This window comes from Aotus nancymaae, unplaced genomic scaffold, assembly GCF_030222135.1.
Source record: "Aotus nancymaae isolate 86718 unplaced genomic scaffold, 86718_ANA_hifiasm-v0.15.2.pri h1tg000051l, whole genome shotgun sequence".
Lineage (NCBI taxonomy): Eukaryota > Metazoa > Chordata > Mammalia > Primates > Aotidae > Aotus > Aotus nancymaae.
In genome coordinates, this window is record NW_026988465.1 from 2982305 (window position 1) to 3009227 (window position 26923).

A 26923-nucleotide genomic window follows, 5' to 3' on the forward strand; every position below is an offset into this window, starting at 1 on the left:
ACCCAGGCTGGAGTGCAGTGGTGTGATGGCGGCTCACTGCAACCTCTGTCCCCCTAGTTCAAGTGATTCTCTTGCCCCAGCCTCCCGAGTAGCTGGAATTACGGGTGCCTGCCACCACGCCCAGCTAAGTTTTGTATTTTTGGTAGAGACGGGGTTTCAACATCTTGGCCATGCTGGTCTTGAACTTCTGACCTCATGATCCACCTGCCTCGGCCTCCCAAAGTGCTGGGATTGCAGGTCCTGGTGGGACCAACACTTTCTACACATTCCATGTCAGGAGGATTCTCACTGTGCAGGACCACTGGGAATTGCTTGATGCACTGCTCATTAATATGTGCTTCAGACACTGCAGTTTTCTTTGTTAAACTCCAGAGAACCAAAATCTAGGACTCAGGAAGGAAAGGGGATGGTCTAAAGTGAGTTTTTTCAGATGGGTGTGAAAGTTTTTCACAGTAAGTTGATTAGAGTGCTATCCAGCTCAGACCGTATTAAAGAACACTGCTTTTAAGACCCAGAGACTCTCATCCACGATCTGTTCCATGCCATGGAAAGCTGTCTTTTAAAAGAGAGGTCTGCCTTTGGATTAGGTGAAGCACTTTTTGACAGAGTGTTTGGGGCCAAGGATATATACAACTGGAGAAATTTTTCAGGCAGGAGATCGATCTTTGGGCACAGCTTGGAAAGTCAGTCATCCGGTGGCGAGTCTCTGAGGAAGCCCTTCAAGTATTGTGACTGGAAAGCAGGGGTGAAGGACTACATCCACGGTTGGAAGAGAAGAAATCAGAATTTACTAGCTGTGCTGGTCTTTCTGGGCCTGCCTCCAGATGTGCAGTGTCTCGCCGGGTTACAACAGTGCTTTTATTCCTGTGTGTCCATCACTGTAGCTAACAATCAAGGGATGTGGAAGCCTTTGTTCAGTGCCACTGCTAAATACTAGCCCCGTCAGTTCGCTCAGTAGGTCTGTGTGTATATTACAGTCAAATCCAGTGTGAAAGGCGTTTTGGAGTGATAAAACCCAACATTCAGAAGAGAAATCTGCTGGTATATGTGAGCACCCACTTACACAAACCATTTTACTGGCTTTATTGAATAATCATGGTCAACCAGGAAATCAGCAGTGACAACATAGAGAGTGCACAGAGATCAGTAGCACTTTCTGATGTTTTGAAATACCTTGAACATAGCCCTTCTTAGTCAATGCTTTAGTGTGAATCTAGGGAAACATTCACTGGGTGTAGACTTAAAGTCAAAAGATAGATTCAGGTCCCAGTGTCTACATGATCTTGCTTAAATGGTGTTTATCTTTTCAACATAGCTGTCAGCAGTTTGACATTTCTCATAGGAGCAGTGTGAGGATGAAACTCAAGATAATATAGGTGAAGTTCTTTGTCATGGGTGAAGTTCTATAAAATATGAATGTTAATTGCTGTGTTGTTTTAGTGTTCCTTGTAGCATTTATTTGGGAAACACGTGAGTTCATTAAGTTGAAGAATTCCTAGAAGTCAACCCTTTTGACATGGAAGGAAAATATATATTTAAAATAATACAAAACCTTTTTTTCCAATGTGTATTTGTTTAAGCATTTCACTTGTTTCTTGGCTTTGTAACAAAACAGTCTATGAGGAGAAACCTGAGGATGCAGGGACTGTTTGCATTTCCAGAGCTCAGTCATTGGGGAAGAAAATAAAATAGACAGAATGGTGAAGCAGAAGTGGCAATAAGATCCTGGGCCTCAGGGGACTTGCAACCCTGTGCCTGCTGGCGCCCTGTGTACAGCAGAGCTCAGTGAATGGTGATGAAGGCAGGGGTCAGTGAGTAGAATATTATTTTTTTTTCTATCGTTACTTTGTTTGTTCCAATTCTGTCCTTTCTGGGATGTCTTTTCAGAAATGGCATCTCTGATATCTTCTACTGTTAAATATCACTTTATAAAATGATAGATACAATCTCTCAGAGACATAAAATTAAAGTCATCACTTGTATTGGAAACTTATAGTATGAAATTCTTCATAATATTATCCATTCAAATTGTCAGTAAACTAAAAAGTGGAAAAATCTTGAAATCTTTCTTACCATACCATTCTGTCATTTCTTTGCAAATATTTACTGAGCACCTGTTGTATGACAGTGTTCCAGCCACTCGAGATTATCAGTGACGAAAACCAGCGAAGATGCTGCCCTCATACTCTTCTTTTTCTTGCCTAATTTCTCTGGTTAAAACTTTTAGTACTACTTGACTAGTAGTGGTGACTGTGAGCATCTTTGTCTTGTTCCCGATCTAAGTGAAATTTATCTAAGTGGAATGAGTGAAAAGCTTTCACCTTTCTCCACTGAGTATGATGTTGCCTATGGGTTTTTCATACATAGTCTTTATTTTGTTGAGGGCATTGCCTTGTTTCCCTGGTTTACTGAATATTTTTATCGTGAAAGGGTGTTGGATTTTGTCAGATGCATTCACTGTATCAATTGAGATGGTTGTGTGAGTTTTATTTCCTTTATTCTGTTATTATGGTTTATTACATTGATTGATTTTTATGTTTTGAACCGTTCTTGCTTGCATTCCTGGGATAAATCCATTTGATCATGGTGTACGATCCTTTTCATATGCTGCTAAATTTGGTTTGCCAGTAACTTGTTGAGGAGTTTACATCTGTGTTTATAAGGGATATTAGTATGTGGCTTTCTTGTAGTGAGCCCCTCTGAAACTATCACTTTAAACCTCTATTATCTTTAGTTTTAATTTCTATTTCTTAATTCTCATGTTAGAACTTCTGAAATAATAGGAGTCTCTGCCTGGAATGTCCTTCCTTTTTCATAAATAAGTCAAAAATAAACTCTGCCACTTATTAGTATGGTGAGGATAAAAAGGCAGACCCATATAAGGTCAAGAATGCAGAATATTAATATGCTGCAACTCTAATCCCTTTATATTCCCATTCATAGCATCAAGTACAATGAAAACCAAATTAAATGTCATATATCATCTTTGAAAGATTGACATGTTTGGACCTGACCAGTGTAGCCTGGTGACCATGTAGCATGGTGTAAATTGTTTTCGGAAGTAAGGATTTTACTTAGTCTCCAAAAGGTTCAATAGGTCATTGATAAGAATTATAGATAAAAGAATACATGTCTTTCCAGGTTTCTCAGGAGAGAATGAGAAAGGGCTTCTCACAGTAGTAGCTTCTTTGAATAGGCACCGGAAGTTACATCTGACTTCATGTAAACACCACTTGCCTTCCAACTTGTTATAAATCTTCAGAAAGGATTAATCTGAAAAGCTAATTTTGTTGGAAGTTGAGAGAGAATCATGTAAATGTAAGATACTGTTTGAAACTTAATTTTCCCCCCGAAACTACTCACCTTCTAGCATTGACTGATGAAGGTATAATGGTATAAAGGTACCCTTTTTTCTGCGGCTCAAGATCATCACACACCCTGAGCTGAAGGCACAGAGGCTGCACTTGCCTTGGTACAACTCAAGTACACTGCTGCTTGCATATAGACCCCAGTTTCATATTCCACACCTGGCCATTCTCAGCCCTTTCTCCAGTTGTTGAAGTATACTTTCCCTGCATGATGCTGAACAAGACAAAGGACATTGGGGTGGAGGTTTGAGAAGTATCCCTACCCCGTCCCCAGTGCCTTCCACAGACAGCACCGATGTCCTGTGCCTTCGATGGGATGGCACTGAGCAATGACATTTATTATTAGTCTTTCTGCGGTGTCTTTGCTCCTTCCCCACCCCAGTCCCTACACAGAGCTGTGCTCCTGTTGGAGATGTCCAGGCCTCCTCTCGCGTTAGAGATGCAGACAAGAGGCCGCCTGCAGAACCTCTGTGATTTGGGCTCTCCTTTGCAAATGCTTCCCTCTCTGCAGCTGCAGAGGCAGAACCTGTAAAGCCAGCTGCTGCTTAGAAGGGTCGCCCTGTGGGATTAGAATATTTTAAGTTTTAAGATAAATTTTCTTTCTCTCTTTTCACACTGATAACTTCTCACTGTCTTTTCTATTGCCATTCACCTCCTCTTCCACTTTCTCCTCTACTTTTTTTTTTTTTTTTTTTGAGACAGAGTCTCACTCTGTCACCCAGGTTGGAGTGCAGTGCTGCAATCTCGGCTCACTGCAACCTTCACCTCCTGGGTTCAAGCAATTCTTCTGCCTCAGCCTCCCTAGTAGCTGGTACTACAGGCATGTGCCACCACGCCCAGCTAATTTTTATATTTTTAGTAGAGATGAGATTCCACCATGTTGGCCAGGCTGGTCTCAAACTCCTGACCTTGTGATCCACCTGCTTATCCTCCCAAAGTGCGGGGATTACAGGCATGAGCCACCGTACCCGGCCCTCTCCTTTTTTTTAAACTTCCCCATCTCTGGATTCTTCTCTTACATTCTTTTGCTTCTGTATGTAGGCTCACCCTCTTAGGAAGATTTTCAACAATAATAAATACAAAAAGTTTTCCTGCATAGGATGCTCAGTGCTGTACAGACTTACATTACTTGAAATGTCTAACTGCTTCCAATCCTGCATATTCTGTCTAATTGGGAATGTTTCTCCACAGTGAATTTTACACTCTGGTGATTCTGGTTTACTGGAACTCTCTAGTTTTGGAATGAGGGAAAAAAAAAACCTGCCTTAAAACCCTGTCAGGCCTGAGTACTTGGCAACAAATTACAGCTGAGGAGTGCCAAAAACCTGAAAATTATACCTACCTTGGCTGACAATACCTTTAAGTGTCTATATATTTATGGCTCACTTTCTTCCATAAAGAATTTGAAGTGCCTTATAAAAGTACATACCCAAGGATAAAATAAATAGTTGAGATAATCAGGGCAAAGAGGAAATGCGGATAAGAAAATAAAACTGGGGCAAGAGTCACAAAGTGAAATGTACCCTGAACACTTGCGCAGTTGTAGAGGTGACCTGCAAGTTTGCCTCTAAGCTCCTATGGGGCCAAACTAGAAAATGAATTTTGACCAATTATGTAGCACATGGCATCCTTAAAATTAAAAACAATCTAGTTATTCAGGAGAAAGAAGTCTTTTCTGTTCCCAAGATCCAAAGGCATTTTATTAAATCTAAGATCAATTTATTTCCTTGAAGCCTTCTACAAAGATTATGTGATGGAGTGGTCACGTCCTTCACAGGAGTCTCCAGGGTTGTCTAAGGCCAGTGACACAATGCAAGGGTGCGATTCAGAAGAAACAAAATGTTTTAAAGGTAAAATTTGACACAGCTCAGCAAATGAACACCCTGTCCTTTCTTGCAACTCTCCATGAAAATTGATTGTCACAGGCAAACTTTCTATCAGGATGATTATGAGAATGAAAGGTTGTAGGCAGTGGTAGGCAGCTGGAGTCCAGTTGCTCTCTGTTCCCGATGAAGGTCTGGTCCATAAGCTTTGACACACAGGTGGTGGGATTTTAGGTGCCTGCTGGAATGACCCCCTCACTCACCTTAGCATTGGGTCTTCTCAGGTAGAGCCGGAAGAGGGTGTCCATTTGTCCCTACTGACAGCCACACGGGACTGAGGCTCCAGAGTCATGCATATCCCTAGCACAACCATCAACCTTCTTTTCCCCCATCAACCTGTTAGTGTAGTCCTGCCAATCATCCACTTAGGCCAGTGAACATTTCTAATAAACCAGCTCTAGAACATCTAACTTTTAGCAGTGTAGCTTTCCAGTGAGCCTTCTAAGAAAATTAATTAGAAGTTGTATTGATGAAAGTAACTATTTTTATCTTTTCAGTGGAATTCTTGGATATTGGCCAATCTGAGTAATGACTTTAATTTTAAGACTCATTGATTTAAGCCACTCTGTGTGGCAACAACTGAATGGCAGGACCCACTATCTATTGTGGCCATTTCGAATGCGAAATGAACTCTCATCATCAGACTTTCTCCTAGTTTGCAGCTTACCTCCTCACGCAGGACAGCGCAGCCTCCCTTCGCTATGTTCTGCAGATGTGATTTCCAGCTGGTGGTGCTCCCTCTGCTCACTCTTACTCTGCTCCATTCAGAAGCCGGGCCACATCAGGATGGTAAAGCAAGTCCTCCTTGACTCAGTAGAGCCTTGACTGCCATCATAGTGGCAAGCATGGGGCTCCCTTTTATATGAAGCTGGTTCACCCTTTTCCTGAGCCACGTTTCTCACCTATACCCCATGCATGGGTCTGGCCTCTTCAGGACTGCCGTGCTCGGCAGCTCCCTGGCTCAGCTCAGAGGAAGATAGTAAATGGGAGATTTATCTGTTTTTCCATAACTTTATGATAAATCAATGTTGGATTCATACCTTTATTTCTTATTGTTTCTGATATTTCTATTTTGACAGACATCATAGAATGCAGATTCACCTTTTAGAAGGTATTCATTCCCTTCAATGCTGTTACTTCTGAGCGTTTTATGATTGCTTACATTTCCCATCTGTAAAAATGGTATTCAGTGTTAGCAAGCAACGAACGAAGCATTTAGTGCTTTTCTTCTTCTTCCCTACGCCTTTGTCTTCCCAACCCTTAATTGTGAGCATTGTCTAAACTGTGCTTTTCAGGACTGCAGCTCTTTTTGTTTTTCTCTGAGACATCCGTCATTCTCACTGTTGGATCTTCAGCTTTGTGCTGTGAGAATGACTCAATCCACTACATGGGAAGTGCATGTTCTTCTCATTAGCGTAGATACATGTCTAAAAATCATTTATGCAGGAGTTAGTACTGTGTATGACATTGTGTAGGGACTGTTTTCTCAGATCTCTCAGGTTTAGATGGGGAGAGAGACTTATAGATGTGATAGTTGCTGATAGAAATATGTACAGCATGTTTGTGACGAGGAGACAAAGGTAAATTCAGTGCTTCAGGGTCAGAGGAAGAATCTCATAGTCAGAATCCTTCCATGAAGCTTTAGAGGACAATGAGAGCTTACTTTAGGAGAGGGGCAAGTGTTAGGAAGATAAACTGTATTATGACAAGGACATGTGATGTTTAGCAAACTGTGGATAATCTGGGGTGCTAGCCCAGCAGCGGGTGGGAGGGGCCTTTGGTGCTGTTGTTAGAGGTTGTATTTTGTTTCCTAGTCATGATTCTCAGCTTGCAGCCTGCAGATTCCTAGGGGTCTATGGATCAGTGCTTAGAATATGTAAGAGTTTGCTATGGAACGTCTTAACTTTGTGGATATATATACACACACACACACACATACATATATACATATATATAAGCGTATTCTGTGTCATTCAAATTAGTGCACCTCAAAGTGTGGTGCTCAGAATGGTGCTCATCCACAGACTCTCAGTTTCCAGTTCACAAGGAGATAACCATAGACGCTGAGAGTAAGCAGTTAGAAACTTACAGCAATTTGACTTGGTACTGCCGTGTCATTCAAATGTAGGAAGTTTTAAATGCCAGTTTGTTGAGGTAGTATTATACACAACAGAATTAATGCTTTTAAAACATAGCTAGATGAGTTTGGAAGGATATATACAGTCATGTAAACACCCCACAATCAAGATAGAGAAAATGTTCTCTCATGTCCTACCCATCTATTATCCATCTCTATAGTTTCACCTTTTCTAGAATGTCATATGGATTAAATTCATATTGTAGATAGTCTTTAGTGACTAATCTCCTTTTGTTAAACATAATTCTTTTGAGATTCTGTTATTTTGTTCTGTATAATTTATTTTTGTTACTATGTAATATTCTGCTACCAGAAAGAGGTCCTGATCCAGACCCCAAGAGAGTATTTTTGAATTTCATGTAAAAAAGAATTTGGGGCAAGTCCACAGTGTAAAGTGAAAGCAAGTTTATTAAGAAAGTAAAGAAACAAAAGAATGGCTACTCCATAGACAGAACAGTGGCATGGGCTACTCCACTGAGTATACTTATGATTATTTCTTGATTATATGCTAAACAAGGGGTGGATTATTCATGAGTTTTCCAGGAGAGAAGCAGGCAATTCCCAGAAGTGAGGGTTCCTCTCTCTTTTAGAGTATATAAGGTAATTTGCAGACATTGCCAGGGCATTTGTAAACTGTCATTGTGCTGGTGGGAATGTCTTTTAACATGCTAATGCATTAAAATTAACATATAAAGAGCAATGAAGAGGACCAGAGGCCACTTTTGTCACCATCTTGGATTTGGTGGGTTTTGGCCTGGTGCTTTACCCTTTCCTGTTTTCTCAGCAGGGTTTTTATGACCTATATCTTGTGATACCACCACTGCTGGCCTCCTATCTCATTCTGTGACTCAGAATGCCTGACCTCCTAGGAATACAGCCCAGCAGGTATCACCCTCATTTTACCTGGCCCCTACTCAAGATGGAGTCACTGTGGTTCAGATGCCTCTGACAGCAGTTCTGCTATATGAATATACCACAGTTTCTCCATTCACTAGTTGATGTATATTTTGGTTGTTTTGGGGTTGGGCCATTCTGAAGGAAGCTGTTATGAGCATTGATTTGTTGGACTTCCAGTGCACATATGTTTCCGTATTTTAGGTAAATACTTAGTGTCAGGTCTCCATATGCAAGCCTGGAGCCTGAAAGTCTGAAGTCCTGCCTGCCTCAGCTGAAGTCTCCCAACCACTGCCTGGGTTCGCCATTGTCCCTGATCGCCCAGCGGAGCTTCCCCGGACAAGCCCCTCACCCAACCCTGCCATCTTAACTGTTCTTATGATAATGTAAATACCTCTCACCCAACCCCACTACTGTAACTGAATTTACTCTGCAACCCCCCTACCCCCCAAAACACTACCCAAACCTATAAAACCAACTCCAATCCCACCGCCCTTTGCTAATGCCCTTTTTGGCCTTAGCCCACCTGCACCCAGGTGAATAAGCAGCCATGTTGCTCACACAAAGCCTGTTTGGAAGGTCTCTTCATTCAAAGCTCACGTTTTTTAAACACTTAGAAATGGAATTGCTGTGTCTTATGCTAAGTATCTGTTTAATTCAAGGTTCCTCCATTCATATTTTGGTAAATACTTAGAAATTTAAGTGAATACTTAGAAATGGAATTGCTGTGTCTTATGCTAAGTATCTGTTTAATTCAAGGTTTCTCCATTCATATTTTGGTAAATACTTAGAAATTTAAGTGAATACTTAGAAATGGAATTGCTGTGTCTTATGCTAAGTATCTGTTTAATTCAGGGTTTTGTCATTCATATTTTGCGTTGGATAATTATTTGTTGTGAGAAACCATTCTGTACATCATGGGATCTTTAGTAACAACTTTGGCCTCCGCCCACTAGATGTCAGGATGCTCCCCACTTTCAGTTTTGACCACCAAAAATGTCTTCAGACCTTGCTGAATGTCCCCTGGTAGCTAAAATTGCCCCCAGTTGAGAAATATTGGTTTATTGTAAAAAACTACCAAACTGTTTTTGAAACTACCAAAATGGCTTTGTCATTCTCACCCGATAGTTTATGAGTTCCAGTTTTAATGTGTCATATATTAACTTTTTATTCATTTAAATATATTTTCTAATTTTCCTCTGATGACTTCTTTGGCTCACGTATTACTTATAAGTATGTTGTTTAATTTCCCAATATTTGGGAGATTTTTCAGATATTTTTCTACTGTTGATTTCTGATTTATTTGCATTTTGGACATAGAACATTTTTTGTACAATTTCAATCCTTTTAAATATTTGGAATTTATTTTGTGTTCCAGAGTATGTTCTGTGGTGAAATATTGATGTGCACTTGAAAAGAATGTCAATTGTGTTGTTGTTGAGTGGAATGTCATGTGCATAATTTTATATGTGACAAAATTATCAGCCTGTGATATGTTGGGAATTTTTACAAAGTTCTTTGCTAATGGCCAGTGCATCTCAATCTATCTGTAGCTTATAGCCTGTGTTCCCATTTGTCTTGATGATTGCCTCGATGCCAAGTGATAACCACAGGTGCTGGTGTTTCACTTGCAATGAAGCCTTTTCCCTCCTGGACTTTGCACATCTAATCGTGAGGCTCCATGAATGTTCAGGTACAACTAGAGCAAATGGGGATTTGTCAAACAATTGTAAGGTTTTTTCTTTTCTTTTCTTTTCTTTTTTTTTGAGATGCAGTCTTGCTCTGTGGCCCAGGCTAGAGTGCAGTGGCTCAATTTCAGCTCACTGCAACCTCCACCTCCCAGGTTCAAGCAATTCTCTTGCCTCAACCTCCTGAGTAGCTAGGATTACTGGCATGCACCACCATGCCCAGCTAATTTTTATATTTTTAGTAAAGACAAGGTTTCACTGTTGGTCAGGCTGGTCTCAAACTCCTGACCTCCCAAAGTGCTGGGATTACAGGCATGAGCCACCATGCCAAGCCAACTTTTTTATGTTTTAGGAAAACATTAAATGCAAGGAATCCACTCCTTAGCCTTCCCGAGCTGCGTCCCTTCCCTTTGCTATTAAAGAAACTCCTTCAGTCTGGAATTTCCTATCACCTTTCCTTACATTTTGAATCTGGATTAGTTATTTTTGTTTGTTTGCCTTTTTTTTTTTTTGGTAACAAATTACTTTAAACTTAGTGGCCTAAAATAGCACAAATACATTATATCACAATGTCCCTGCATGAGGAGTCTGGTTATGGATTGGTAGGGTCCACTGCTTAGTATCTTACCAGGTTGAAATCAAGGCAGAGGCAGGGCTGTGTTCTCCTCTGAAGCTGCAGTCCTCTCATCGGCTCACTCCGGCTGCTGGGAGAATTTGTTCCGTCTAACTGTAGAAGTGAAATTCCCATTTTCTCCCTGGCTACTGGTACCTCTCTGAGCTCCTTTAGGATTTCTCAAGGGCTGAGCCACATAGCCTCTTCACAGCCAAGAGTGGGGGATCTCTCTCCAGTCCTCCAGGATGGAGTATTGTTAGATAAAGTAAACCAGTTACAGTCTTAAATTCCTGTCATGTTCCTAGATCCCACCCACACTCAACTCAATGGGAAGAGTTTACACAAGGCGTTTGCGTGCGGGATGGGAGTCTCAGAGGCCATCTCAGGCTACCCCCGGATCCTGCTTATCTGTTAGCGTCCAGGTGGAATTATGTTCCTTTCGTGAGCTCATTTCATAAGCTTTCCAGCAGTGTGAATTGCTCCCTTGCCTGCCTTCATTCTGCAGTTTCTATCTTCTCCTTTACACTGCCTCAGTTTGCGAAGTAAACCCTTATAGTTCATGGCGTTGACACGGTCTGAGCAGGACACTATACCCTTGGAGTAGGTGATGCTAGATATGCCCTTCGTCTTGGCTTCCTTGTATTCTCTGCGACGCTGAGGTAGCTCTTGCTAAGAGTAAGCATTATGGTGTTTTAATAAAGCTGAGGTTCCTAAAGGCCTGACATATATGCTTTCTGAATGTGAGTTCATTCTAAACATGCTACGGCCAGTATGGCATGTTTTGAATATATCTCATTATCTACATGTATCATTGTCCATGTGTTCTCATTGTTCAGCTACCACTTATAAGTGAGAACATGCAGTGTTTATCTACGATACTTAGGGACAGAGACTGTCTTTTCTTTCTCCTCTGTAACCTGTATACAGTGGGCTAAATGTTTGAATCAGGGCAAACAAAGATTACAGAAAAATCATAACTCAGTTCAGGAACCACTGCTTAAGAAAGCCTAGAATTTAATCAGAAATGAAAGAGAGTACTTCAGACAGTCTGACTTCAGATGGCAGGAATATGGAGAGGGAAAAACATGGAAGATTGGGCACCGTCTCGGATGTCTTTGTAGCGGCCACCCAGTACCTGGCCCACTGTAATCACCAGTTATCAGTTATTAGTGTTACTGATAACTGTCAGGGAGTGGTGTGTACCTGTTTAGTCTCAAGGCTTTTTAAAAACAACTGTTTTTTTTTTTTTGTTGTTGTTGTTGTTTTCCTAATAGCTGGTGCTCAAGACCGAATCGGCTGGGCTTTTGGCCTAGGATTAGAAAGGCTAGCCATGATTCTCTACGACATCCCTGATATCCGTCTCTTCTGGAGTGAGGACGAGCGTTTCCTGAAGCAGTTCCGTGTAGCTAACATTAATCAGAAGGTGAAGTTTCAGGTAAGATGGCTTGCAAGAACTGAATAAATAATAATAATAATGGCTGTCAAGGATTGACAGGATCATGTACTTGAAAGCCATTGAATTTTATTTATTTTTTATTTTGCTTTAAGTTCTGGGATACATGTGCAGAATGTGCAGGTTTGTTACATAAGTATACATGCGCCGTGGTGGTTTGCTGCACCTGTCAGCCCATTATCTAAGTTTTAAGACCCACATGCATTAGATATTGTTCAAATGCTCTCCCTCCCCTTGTGCCCCATCCCCCAATAGACTCCAGTATTTGAGGTTACCCTCCCTGTGTCCATGTGTTCTCATTGTTCAGCTCCCACTTATAAGTGAGAACACGTGGTGTTTGGTTTTCTGTTTCTGTGTTAGTTTGGGTGTTTGGTTTTCTGTTTCTGTGTCAGTTTGCTGAGAATGATGGTTTCCAGCTTCATCTATGTCCCTGCAAAGGACATGAACTCATTCTTTTCTATGGCTGCATGAATTTTAAACAATGTGAATTTGTAAAGAAATTCCTGGCCAGGCACGGCGGCTCACGTCTGTAATCCCAGCACTTTGGGGGGCCAAGGCAAGTGGATCACCTGAGGTCAAGAATTTGAGACCAGCCTGGCCAACATAGTGAAACTCTATCTCTACTAAAAGTAGAAAAATTAGCTGGGCATGGTGGTGTGTGCCTGTAGTCCCAGCTGCTTGGGAGGCTGAGGTAGGAGAATCACTTGAACCCAGGACGCAGAGGTTGCAGTGAGCCGAGATTGTGCCATTGGACTCCAGCCTGGGCAAAAAGAGAGAAACTCTGTCGCAAAAAAAAAGAAGGGGTTCATAAACCTTTAGAAATTTTATGCAAGAGAAAAGATATTTGTCAATCTTATTAGTCTAGGCAGAGAACCAATTTTGTACTTTTTTAATGAACATTTTATCATTATGAAATATCCAACTTTATCACTGATATTTGTCTCTTAAAGTTTACTTTTATAATATTAATATAGATACTGAATTTCTTATGATTGATATTTGCGATGAAGATCATTTTACTTTCATTCTATGTCTTCATCTTAATTGTACATCTCTTATAAACAGCATAAAGTTGGGTCTGCTTTTTAAGACCCAGATCTAGTCTTCATCTTCTTAATTGGAGTGTTGAATATACTTACATTTAATATATTAAATAATAACTTATATTCCTGGGCCTAATTCTATCATTTTTAAACTTCTTTCCCATTTTCCTCATCAGTTTTTTATTTATTTTGCTTGAAAATAAAAGTTTGTTTTCATTTTGTGTGCATATTACATTTTATTTCATCCATTTGTACTTAGTTTTCATCATTTTATGTGATTTTAAATGGTTACATTATAATATGCATAATTCATTCTTCATGTTTTATCACGAAGAAATATTATACAACTTTGTGAAACATTTTGCCACTTTATAATAGTGTAATTTTATCATCCCTCCTGTCTAGATTGTCAAGTTTTTTTTTTTTTCTTTTTTGTCCTTGGACTTTAAAGAGGTCACGTTATTGCCTTTATCTCTGGTTTTCAGCAATTTGACCTATGTATGATTTTCTCTGTTTTTCTGCTTCAGGATTTACTGTGTTAGGTTAATATCTTTCAAGCATTTTGGAAAATTCTCATCTAGTATCTTTTCCAGCAATTCTATTCCATTCATTTTTCAGAGTATAGCTGCATATATGTTAGACCATTTGATCCTGTGCCATAGAACTCTGATGAAAGGTGTTTTAATTAATGATTTTTTTTTCCCTGTGTGCTTTATTTTTGATATTTTTTATTGTCTTCTCTTTGGGTTGCTAATCTTTTTCTTTTTTTTTTTTTTTTTCTGTTTTGTCCAACTAACCATTAAGCCCATCCAGTGGATTAACCATTGCCCAGATATTGTATTTATCAATTCTAGAATTTGCATTTGCTTCCTTTTTAGAGTTTTCATTTATCTACTGAAATTCTTGATCTTTTCATCGATTTCATCCATTCTTCCTTAAATTCTTTCACATATTCATAATAGTTATTTTATTTTATTTACTTTTTTTTTTTGAAATGGAGTCTTGCTGTATTGCCCAGGCTGGAGTGGAATGCAACGGCTCGATCTCAGCTCACTGCAACCTCTGCCTCCTGGGTTCAACTGATTCTCCCACCTCAGACTCCCGAGTAGCTGGGATTACAGGCATGTGCCACCATGCCTGGCTAATTTTTGTATTTTTAGTAGAGACGGGGTTTCGCCATGTTGGCCAGGCTGGTCTTGAACTCCTGACCTCAGGTGATCCTTCTGTTGCAGCCTCCCGAAGTTCTGGGATTACAGGCATGAGCCACCACGCTCGGCCTTGTAGTGGTTATATTTAAGTATTTCTCTGTTAATTCCAACCATTTAGTTATCTAGTGTTCTTTTGTTGTTTTTTCTTCCTAATCATGGCTTACATTTTTCCTGCTTCTTCACTTGTCTTACTTTTTTTTTTGTTTATTGTGTTTGAATGGACACCAAGACTGAGGTAGATAAAATTTATCCCTAGAAAGCCTTATGCTTTCTACTATCTGGCTGCTAAGGTGACTAGGCAAGATCTTTTTGTTCTATCAGAAGTTGAGTTGGATTTCACATCTGATTTCCTCTTCATGATGAGATCTAGCCCTGCAGCAGAGTTTGGGATCTAACCATGTGAGATCACAGGATCTTTCTGCTTTCCATCCACTTACCAGCTTCTTCCACCACCAGCCTTTGTAAGCAGAAATATTATGAAGGAGAATTGGCTGGCAGTGAGGGTTAGCTCTGTTTCTCCATTTTCCAATCTGCCGTGCCAGCCCATGCTTGGCTGATAAAAGTTGGCTGATTTCTTCTTATTACAAAAAAATGTCTTTGCTGGTAGCAGGCTAGCTCTTCCACCTACTCATGCCCCAGTGGTAAAAGCTGCCATCAATGTCTGTCTACCCTAGAAGGGCTCATCTCTCTCTGGAGTTACATTTATTTATATTTGTGTCCAGACCTCTTCAACTGTATTAGTCTGGTTTCATGCTGCTGATAAAGACATATCTGAAACTGGGAAGAAAAAGAGGTTTAATTGTACTTACAGTTCCACATAGCTGGGGAGGCCTCAGAATCATGGCAGGGTGTGAAAGGCACTTCTTATATGGCGGTGGCAAGAGAAAATGAGGAAGAAGCAAAAGCAGAAACCCCTGATAAACTCATCAGATCTTGTGAGACTTATTCACTATCACAAGAAAGCATGGCAAAGACTGGCCCCCATGATTCAATTTCCTCCCCCTGGGTCGCTCTCACAACATGTGGGAATTCTGAGAGATACAATTTAAGTCGAGATTTGTATATCATCAACTTTAAGGACAGGTATGGTTTTTTAAAATGTATTTTTTTTATTGATACAGTGAAACACACTGATTTTGTGTGTGTGCCCATCTGCATCTGAAACCTTCCCATGTATGTATGTATGTATGTATGTATGTATGTATATATGTATATATTTTTGATTTTTACCTTAGGACTTTTAAAAACTTCTACTTAAATAATTATCTGTTTTATTTTAGCATTGATTCCTTCTAGACTAATTTGAAATAAAGCTGTCTCTAAATCAAAATAAAATCTGGCTAAGGCTGTACCTTTTTCTCATTCACTTTTTAAATATATTGTCATTTATTTAATCAGCAAACATTTATAGAACACCAACATTGTTCAGAATGGCGTGCTTAACACTGTGGTATGGCAAATAAAAATGAAAAACACTGTTGCCACCATAATTAAGTAGCTTAAATTCAATTTTAAGTGTACCTACGACAGTCTTTTTTTATAATACACAGATGTAGTCAGAAGTAGACTCTTGATCTCTTGTACTGAATGTCATTTTTTTCTCTTTTCTGCCTCCAGATTTGAAAGCCAATCTATGATACCTGCAATAATATCTAATTTGTATAGTTGCCTTTGTGTAACAAACTTCAGAACTTCTAATGGGGAAGTTAGGATTTGTATATTCATATTTAGTATGTAAAATACATTGTAAATTATAGATTACAGATCATACTATTACCTAAGTATTCACTACTAATTAGTATCTATTCTTGTTAGTTTCCTGTTGCTTAGATAACCATTTACCACAAATCTAGTAGCTTGATAAAATGTATTTATGATTTTTACAGTTCTAGAGGTGAGAAAACCAAAATCCACCTGACTGGGCTAAAGTTAAGGTGTCAGCAGGACTGGCTCCTTCTGTAGGCTCTGGGGAGAATCCATTTTCTTGCCTTTTCTGGCTTCTAAAGGCCATCCTCAGTCTTTGGATCATAGCCGTGCATCATGTTGCCTTTCTCTCTCCTTCCGTCTTTTGTCACATTGCCTTCTTTTTGACCTTTGCTTTTTTCTTATAAGGACCTTTATGATTATACCAAGCCTTGCTGGGTAATTCTGGATAATCTTTCCATCTCAAAATACTTTTAAAGTAATCCTTTAATACGAATTAATTCTCTAGTACAAAAGGAAAAGTACAATTCCTTTTGAATATAAAGTAATATATTTATAGGTTATAGGGATTAGGACATGAATATCTTTGGGTGGAGTTGGGGGTATTTTTAAGTCTACTGTAGTCTTCCCTTTAACCCCCAAAGATTCACATCTGTCTTGTGTAAATGCATTCAGCCTATCCCAAGGTCCTTCAAAGTCTGAAGCCATTGCAAGATAAACTCAAAATCGAAAATGTCATCTAAATATCTTCAGCCCCTAAGTTCCATTTCATCATTTAATTATCTAAAGCAGGTTTATGTGACACTCTGGGTATGATTCATCCTGGGGCAAAATTCCTCTCCACCTTTGCACCTGAAACAAGGTACCTACTCCCAAAATACAATAAGTAGGATAGACATTGGAGAATAGTCATAGACATTTCCATTCAAACAGAGAAAATGAAAGAAAAAAAAAATCACTGGTTCCAAGCAATTTCAAAATTCAGCCATTAGGTTTCAAGGTCTGGGGATAATTTTCTGAGGCCCTTGGCTTCACCCTTTTGACATGCACAGTTCTACCCTCTAAAATATCCTTCCTTTTTAAAATTTATTTATTTATTTATGAGACCAGCTCTTGCTCCGTCATTAGGCTGGAGTGCAGTGGTGCAATCATGACTCACTGAAACCTCTACCTCCCAAGCTAACATCTCAGCCTCCCGAGAAGCTGGGACTACAGGCACATGCTACCACACCCAGCCAATTTTTTGTATTTTTAGTAGAAAGAGTGTTTTGCCATGTTGCCGAGGCTGGTCTTAAACTCCTGGGCTCAAGCAGTCCCCCTGCCTCAGCCTCCCGCAGTGTTGGGATTATAGGCATGAGCCACTGTGCCTAATCTTTTTTTATTAAGGGTGGCATGTATCTGCAGGTGAGTTGTTTTATTACCCTGGCTTTTGCCTGGAGAATTTAGGGAGTCAAAGAACCTTCTTTCTTTCATTTTCTTTTTGTTCTTTTCTTTTGTCCCTCTCAATCCAACCTGACAGTATTCCTGATGGTAAATCATTCTAAAAAACCTTGTGGGTCTCCCATGTATGTCATAGGGATTCATTCCATTACACAAGAGGTCCCTCTGCAGATCTTTCTTGAATAATTCATTGCTATTTTTGGCTTCTGCTGAGATGCCTGAGGGGATCCTTGAATCATATGCTTACTTTCTTCAAAGAGCCCTTTGTGTCACTAAACACACTGATCCTTTGAACCTTCTGAGGCACTAACAAAGGGTTATATAGCTGCACTCTTGTCTTTCTCTCCAGAGCACTTTTCTTTCAGTGAATCCCCTAACTTTTGTGTCTTTTGCAATCTAGATAGGCTAAACATTTCCGAAATTATCTAATCTTGGTTCTCTTTGAGTATCAGTTCTCTGAATTCGTCTGTTTTCTCCTACAAGAATAAACCAGGCTGCATTTTCATTGTTTGCTTGGAAATTTCCTTAGCTAAGTGTTCAAGTTCATTGCTTACATGTTCTGCTTTCCACATCCAATTCATCCAATTCTGCCGCTACATAACAAGGATCCCCTTTCCTCCACGTTCCACTAACGTGTTCCTCATTTCCTTGTGAGCCCTCGCCAACAGGGCTTTTGACATCTATATTTCTACCACCACTATGTTTATGATTATTTGAATATTCTCAAACAGTATAGGTTTTCTCTACCATGCTCCTCACTTTTTCCTTGCCCATCAGGGTCTGTAACATCCATATTTCTACAAGTCTCTTTAAGGTAAACTAGCCATTTAATGTCATGGTGCTCAAAGTTCTCTACTACCCATTCACCAATTCCAAGGCTAATTCCACATTTTGATGTATTTGTTACAAGCAGTACCTCACTTCCGGAATACAAAAATATGTATTAGTTTCTTGTTGCTGCTGTAACAAATTACCACAAACTTAGTAGCTTAAAACAATGTGAACTTATCTTATAGTTTGGGAGGACAGAAATTCAGAATCAGTCTGATTGGCCTAAAGTGAAGATGTCAGCAGGGCTGGTTCCTTCTGGAGGCCCTGGGGGAGAATCTGTTCCCTTTCCTTTGCCAGTCTAGAGACAATCCTCAGTTCTTAGCTCATGCCTGCATCACATTGCCTTTTCCCAAGCACTGCCAATTCCCTCTGTAAACACCTCACCCTCTCTCTGAATTTTTGCCTCCCTCTTCAAAGGAGTCTTCTGATTACATGGAACCCACCAGGATAATTCAGAATAATCACCTCACCTCAACATCGTTCCTTAATTGTATTTATAAAGATCTTTCTTAATATAGGATAACATATTAAGAAAATCACAGTTTCCAGGGATTAAGACATGGACATCTTTGGAAGGGGGCTATTATTTAGCCTATCACTTGTGCCATTTTATATTCTATTTCATCATGACAAATTCTTGCCTTCAGATCTAATAGACTGGTTTGTTTTTAGGGATAAGTAATACAGATAGTATTAATGTGTTAGCTATTTTTAACTATGTAGAGTAGTCATATTTACATATATAAGAGGGGACTGTGTTGACAGAAAACTTGTTTTATCACTATGTTTGACCCCGAAAATAAAATGATTGTAATCCTGTGCAATCCCAGAGGTGGGGAGAGGAAACGGGGAAAAGGCCTACTGGCAGCTATGAACTTGTGGTTCCTTTGGCCAGGAAACTCTGGGAGCCATTTGGGAATCCTATTGTGCAAGAAGCAGAAATTTCTCTTTCTTGGTCTCCCTTTAGCCCCTCCTAAGTTATGCTCGAGGCTGTGTTGGCTTCTGTGGTGTCTTCCTCTGTGTGGCCTCCATGTCCTGTCCTGTACATATTTCTGTCCAGCTGTGGAGCGCTCTCCTGGGTGCCAGCAACAGTCTCTGATTGATGGGACCCTGTTGTTTAAATCTAGTCAAGTAAGAAACTCAAGTTAAAATGTGATTTTAATTTTTGGTTTCCATTTTACATATTTTGAATTAAGTGCTTTGCCTACCATGGCTTTCTTTAACCAACCTGGATCTGTGCTTGAGATAAGTTCATGAACAATATGGAAATACAGTTGTTCTGTTATGCAAGTGATATCTTGTTCTGTACAAGAGGTATTTGTCCACCACTACAGCTTCCCATGCTGTATTCATTTTGGGTATTTGGGTCTTTGTGGCATATACACCTGCCAACTTTGCTGAAGCAAAATTTGCTGTTGCAGTGCATTGAACTGAATATTCAATAATGAAACTTTAATTTGTGCTTTAAATGTTTTTTAAACAGTTCAAAATTATGAATGCAACATTTAGTCCTACACAGAGCAATACTTGGTTATTGGAAATTACTCAACGTTGTACATTTTACTTACAGATTTTATTTAGAACTTACTAATTCTGTGTCTATCTATAGTGACTTACAAGGTCAGTTCTCATTTGATGAAATAATTAGGCAGTGTTGGCTGTTATCTTTTTTCCCAGTTGAAGGGTTTTTAGGGTTTTTAGGCCTCTCTCCTGAGGCCACAGACTATATAATATTTCTAATCCTGGATGGAGTGTCAAATACTTAACACTGCAACAGAAGTATATGAGAGTGGATGGGTAGTGGCTGCAAACCTATCATACTATATCCAAGATGATAATACTTGTAGTTAGTAGTCAATACTTACTTCAGCCTTACTCTGTGTCAAGCACTACTATAAAGACTTTCTATGTCTTCATTAAAGTTTCTCAGTAACCCTCTGAGTTTAGGTACTGTTATTCTCCCAGTGTTTCACATGAGAAAGTTGTAGCGGAGCCGTCATCTCAATAGCATCGTTATGTTACCACGGTATGTAGTTCAATCAGGGCTTCCAGAAGCCATTTCCTAAAGTTTAACTTGAGTGTAAAACTCATAGGTGGATTATTCAGAGCCAAAGGATCAAAATTATATTTAACAAATCTGAAAATCGGTCGACAGTTTACAGAAAAATACAGCATGAAGTTTAAGTGATCTAATTTATGAACTTCCTGGTTTGTAGGCTACAAGTATTAATGCTTTCTCAAACGTCAATGTGCAGGTGAATCTGTGGTGGATCTTGATAAAATGCAGATTCTAATTTAGTAGGTCGGGGATAAGGCCTGGGATTCTGGATTTCTAACAGTCTCCCAGGTGAAGCTGATACTGCTGGTCCACGAGCCACACTTTGAATCAAAGTAATGATGGGCAAAATTATTTAACTTGTCAGGGTCTCAGCCATATTGTTGTTCAATTAGATGGTAAAAGGAGATGGTCTGACTAGGTGGTGAAACTCACTTCCTTCTCTGTTGCACTCTCATATTGAGTATAACTATTATAATAAGCAGATCTGTAATTTGATACCTTTTGCACTTAATCTTGAAACTCTTTTCTTTCTTTTTGCCCTAAATTTTGTTTCCATGAATTTCCAACAGTTGCAAAACTATTATACTTGTTTTTTGGATTAACTGCTGAAACTCCGTCCTTCCTTTTTCCCTCCCTCCCTCCCTTCTTTGTATTTTTCAAGGTGAGGGAACTATGCGAATAACTCATTTAGTTTAAATACACATTTTAAAAAATTATGCTTAAGTCAGAGATTTGCTTGTGCACTTTGATTTGTGAAGGAAAAGTGTTAGTATTTACGTCAGAAAAAATGAAGCTAAAGACGATGAAAGTCAGAAAGAGCGAAGAATTTGGAAGCATGAGCAGGACAGTGACTGTGAGAGAGTCTTGTATCAACTAGGTCATACCTGAGGCCAGTCATGCCTAGAGTCCCAGGGAAAACTCTGGGTCAGAGTTCATCCTTGCTCTTTCTGTGATAGCAAGCATCAGCCATGAGTGCGGCATGATGCGAGGCCTGGGGATGTTCTTAAGGCCAGGTTTGGCTCTTTTATTTATTTAAACCTTGTAGCAATCACAGTTCAATACACTATTCACCTGTACATTAATTTGTTGAGGACCTTATAATACTTGCCATTTGTTGAATGCTGTGTGTAAGCCGTTGAGCTAAATACTTTGCCTATGTTACAGCGTTTAGGCACCACAGTGGATGAGGTGAGTACTACAAATCCATTTTATAAATGATGAAATTGAGCACCAGCATAATAACTGTAGTAGTAAGTAACAGAGCCAGGATTTTAACCAAAACTGACTCCAGAGAGCTCCTAATACTGAACTAGTAAGCTGTTACTGTTGCCTATACCACGCTGCTGTGCTAGATGCTGGAGTCAGTAAAGTAAACTTGACAGTCCCTGACTTCAAGTTATGTCTAATCTAGAGGATGAGACGATTTATTAAGAGACACTTATAAAATAATATGTGATCTGCTTTGGCTCTGTGTCTCCACCCAAATCTTACCTTGAATTGTACTCCCATAATTCTCACGCGGGAAGGACCTTGTGGTCCTTGTGGGAAGGACCAGTGGGAGATAATTTGAATCATGGGGGCAGTCTCCTCCATCCTGTTCTCGTGATAGTGAATAAGCCTCACAACGTCCGATGGGTTTATAAGGGGTTTTTGCTTTTGCATCCTCCTCATTTTCTCTTGTTGCCACCACATAAGAGTGCCTCTCGCCTCCTGCCATAATTCTGAGACCTCCACAGCCATGTGGAACTGTAAGTTCAATTATTAAACCTCTTTTTCTTCCCAGACTCAGGTAAGTCTTTATCAGCAGTGTGAAAATGGACTAATACAATATGTAACAGTGGTGGAACTATGCATAGGTAAATGTAGAATATCACTGATACTGACCAATGAATGTGGCGGTCAAAATTTCATTCTTCGTTTCTTTAATCCTTTTTTGCTGGTTAATTCTCTAAATCCTTCCATGTCTCTCCAGAATTGTATTAGGCCTTGAGCCTGTGATTACTTGCTAATCTCCTTGGCTTGGAATAGCTTCTAGATCTGGTTTTGCTGTCATTATTATAAATGTTGTCTAATAGAGACTTAATGTGGGATTTTGCAGTGTTTCCTCTTTCTATTCCCAAATATATCTGGCTGTGAGAATCACATCAGCTTCATTGTGTTGCCATGAAATTAATAGATCTCAAACTTTGTCATTATTTCCACGTGTATTTTTCTCATTTTACTTCTCCCAAAAGTATATTAAGTATTTTCTTTTGTTGGAAAAGAGGTGTTTATCTCAGAAGATGCTAATAGAAAGGGATACAGGCAGAAAGGTAAAAGATGACCAATCATAGAATATTTTATATGTATTCAGAAAGCATTGTTGACTTTAAAATAAGGAGAGGTACAATGATTAAGATTATAGACAAGTTTGTATTGAGTATCATTATAGTGCTTATATGTAAAGCATTTATAACAGAGCCTGTCACATTGTAAGCATTTAATCCATATTAACTGTTATTTACATTTTTACTGCCACTGCTACTATTCTGTTGTCACCACCACCCTCACCGCTTCAGATAGTCACTTATAAAATGGATGATAGGGGCTACTGGAAAAACTATTACAACCTACAATCTATCTTCTGCTGACTAATGCTTGAAATCTCCCCTTAGAGCTTGCTTCCTTTAGTTTAATACTTTAAACCTAGTTGAACATAACATGTTCCTTTTGCCTAGAACTGACTGTGCCTACATTTCATAGGACAACTGGATAGAATTAGTGGGGAGTGTGTAGCTGTGGAACACTTTTTTCTGTTTGAAATTGAGTATAGAAATCAGGGTCACTGTGGTGCATTCAACTAACTTAAGTATATTGGTCAAAAGGAAACATACACTGTTCTGAAGCAGCAGCCACAGTCCTCATGATTCTCAGTCCCTTCTACCCTCGGTTATCATCTTCAGCTTGCTTTGCCAACATGGATGTTGTATGACCCCAGCGTTATGACATTAGGACATTTAATTGCCCTATAGTCTGTGGAGTCCTATGGGTTGTGGCCCTCTGCTTGTGTTGAAACCTGCTCCATCAGAGGTCTATGGGCTGATTGTTTTGTGAAAAAGGAGATCTTGTGGTATGTTTTACATATTTAGATTATTGTAACTACACATTTCTTTCTCATTTATTAAATTTATTTTTTAAAAAAAAAGAAAAAAAAACTAGGTCCTCAACATTTTCTTACAGTTTTCTTGTAGTGTAGATTGGAAAAATGTCACACATATTCAATAGCCTTGTTGCATTTTCTTGGCCATTAACCTATGGAAATAAATAAATAATAATTTTCTATTTATAGATAACATATTAAGCCTTAAAACTTGCCAACAATCTATAAAATTTGACAAATTATGTTCAATATATTTTAGGAATCATCTTCCTGACTAAAGAATTTTTGGTATTTCTGTCCCTGGAATCAGAGGGATACTTTTATACTACACAGAATCACCTAAACTGTATATTTAATAGTTGGTAGATTATAGAGTTAAAAAGTTATACTTGTAGAAAGAGGTCATCCAAATAGGGACGAGAAACAAATACCAGTTTGAAGGAACTGACATGGAAAGAAAGGTCATGTCAATTAAGTGATGGTGGACAAGTTAACGTCTTCTTTTTCCTGGGTGTGCGTATGGGAAGTAATTGTTACAGGGTGGCTGTAGGGTTGCCTTTGGTTTCAGCCAAGAGGAGACCCAGCCAAGAATGGCTTAACTAAGAACAACAGCAGCAAACCCTCAATGATGCCAGGGCTCTAAAACACTGAACGTTTTAATCTCGATTTGTCCCCTCCAGATTGAAAGATGGTGACAGGACCATCAAGCATTACCTCTTACAACAAAGTCTGGAGGCAGAAAATTGAACACATTTGCTTCCTTTTCCTAAGTGTGAGGAAGAGTGTTCTGGGAGACCTCAGCAGACTTCCCTCACATCTCATTTTCAAGGTAGTTGGAGTGGTCTGTGAGGTTAGCCTGTTATTTTCTGCTCTTCGTACCAAGCTCTTGTCAATAAGGCTTGTGCTTTTGTATTATATCACAACAAACAATGCCACATGTGTACAATTATGGTCTATCAAGAAAGATATCTCTTGTTACTATAGATATTTTTATGAACAGATAGTCACTTACAAAATGGATGATAGGGACTACTGGAAAAACTGTTACAACCTACAATCTATCTTCTGCTGACTAATGCTTGAAATCTCCCATCAGAGCTTGCTTCCTTTAGTTTAATACTTTAATCCTAGTTATGCATAACATGTTCCTTTTGCCTAGAACTGGCTGTGCCAACCTTTCCTAGGTCAACTGGATGGTATTAGTGGGGAGCGTGTAGCTATGAAACACTTTTTTCTGTTTGAAATTGAGTTTAGAAATCAGGCCATTGTGGTGCATTCAACTAACTTAACTGTGTTGGTCAAAAGGAAAAAGGGCTGAGATACTAACTTTACACAACATAGAAGTTAGATCCTCAGAGTTACCACAGAACTGTCAAATGTTGATCAAACAATTCAAATGGAAAAGTGAAGGTTCATATCAGCGTTCTAGGGACTAAATTAAGTCAAAGTAATTTACCGAGTAAGCATAATTACTTAAGGAAGGTAAGCATAGTTGTTCTGTGTCGTTAACTTACCTCATCCTGTACAAAAGAAAAAACACATTTCTTCACTATTTCAATCAGAGGCTCATTCTGCTTCTTTACTCAAAGGGTAAGAGGAGCACATGGGCTCACCTGATGTGTGAGGCATTGAAGGCTGCCTGTGTTTAGACACAGAAATGAGTTACTTTGTAGGTAGAGTGTCACATGGCTTTTCAAACTTCATGCATTTATACTGGCATTTTCTAGTGTAATCTTGTAACCTTGAAGATGAAGAATGTGGTTAAAGGAAGCAGTACTTTACACAGTGGATAGTTTAATTATTCTTTCTATCATTTGGCCAAATACTGAATTAAATGTTTTCTTTCAATGTGAGAGAAGAATTTATTTTCTAAATCTCCCTGTGAGATTTATAAATTACAAGTTATAATTCACTGTCCTTGATAGTGAATTATAAATGGAAGACCCTTGTAAGAGTCCATATGGCAGACTTTGAACTTGGGTAACTGTGATTTGAGAAGCAATTTTGCATCTGTTTTGATTCATTTTTAAAATGATGATATGTTCTAAACATGGATTTCTGGATTTAACTTGCTAGCAATGTAGAACTGTGTGCCTGCCAGCCAGCTATTTACCTCTGTTAAATCCTAGGATTTTACTACAGAATTTTTTTTTAAAGACGGAGTTTTGCTCTTGTTGCCCAAGCTGGAGTGCAATGGCATGATCTCGGTTCACTGCAACCTCCACCTCCTGGGTTCAAGCGATTCTCCTGCCTCAGCCTCTCAAGTAGCTGGGATTATAGGCACACACCACCACACCCAGCTAATATTTTTTTGTGTTTGTAGTAGAGACAGGGTTTCACCACGTTGGCCGGGCTGGTCTCGAACTACTGACCTTAGGTGATTCACCGCACCCAGCCCAGATTTTTTTAAAGGGTAAAAGTGGTTAGGCACAGGGGCTCATGCCTATAATCCCAGCACTTTGGGAGGTTGAGAGGGTAAGATCGCTTGAGCCCAAGCATTTGAGACCAGCCTGGGCAGCATAAAGAGACCCCGTTTTTACAGAAAAAATAAAAATAAATTAGCTGGACATGGTGGTTCACCTGGGTTGACAGCTACTTGATTGGCTGGGAAGGAGGATTGCTTGAGCCGGGGGTGGGTCGAGGCTGCAATGAGCTGTGATCATGCCACTGCACTCCAGCCTTGGCAACAGAGGAAGACCCTATCTCAAAACAAACAAAAAAACAGTAAAAGCATTAGAAATGCAGTTGAAACCCTTTTGTCTCCCTGATTTCATTCTGCTTCCCCATCTCCCCAGAGGTCACCACTAGCTGCAGTTTGATATTTACCATTCTCATGTTCTTAGGCCATTTGTATGTGTCCAAAAACATTTTGTAGGTTTGCTTCAAAATACATATTATATGGTCAAAGTAGCTAAAATATAGAAATCCAGAGAAGTTTTGTGGATATTTGATGAGGAAATTCTAAAATGTATATGGAAATGTAGAGGGCCAAGAATAGCCAAATAACAAAGTTGGAAGATTTGATTAATCTGATGTTGTCTTTTTGAGAAGCCATAGTAATCGTGAGAATGTAGAACTGATGCAGGGATCAACACAGAGGCCCATGGAATGCAGTGAGGAGCCTGAAACACACCTGCACGTTATACTAGACTTATGGCAGTACTAGCACTGTGGAACAGAGGCAAGAGGACAAGGCTTCTTCGTAAAAGGAGCAGGGATAATTGGGTATTCACTTGGAAAAAAATGAAACTTGACCCCATATTTATAATTGTTCAAAAATGAATTCCTGGGGAGTTGTAGATCTAAATGTGAAAAGTAATTTATTAGCTTACCACCTTTGAAAAAGCCATTTTACCGTGAGTGGTTCTTTCATTCTTATTGGAGTGAATTGAATTGAGGAGATTGAACTAAATGAACTATGGTAATGTAAAATTAAAACCTAATTAAATGTCTGCTCTTTAAA

The 26923-nt window shown here is 39.3% G+C and overlaps 1 protein-coding gene across 6 annotated transcripts in view; it reads left to right on the forward strand.

Moving 5' to 3' along the window:
- The window catches only part of FARS2 (phenylalanyl-tRNA synthetase 2, mitochondrial), a 512246-nt gene that overhangs the window by 274933 nt on the left and 210390 nt on the right, over positions 1-26923 (forward strand). For all 6 annotated transcript variants that reach the window (XM_064362954.1, XM_064362953.1, XM_064362955.1 and 3 more), the window contains one exon: positions 11858-12018. In XM_064362954.1, coding sequence (XP_064219024.1) covers positions 11858-12018 — 161 coding nt within the window. The remainder of the gene's footprint in view (positions 1-11857; positions 12019-26923) is intronic.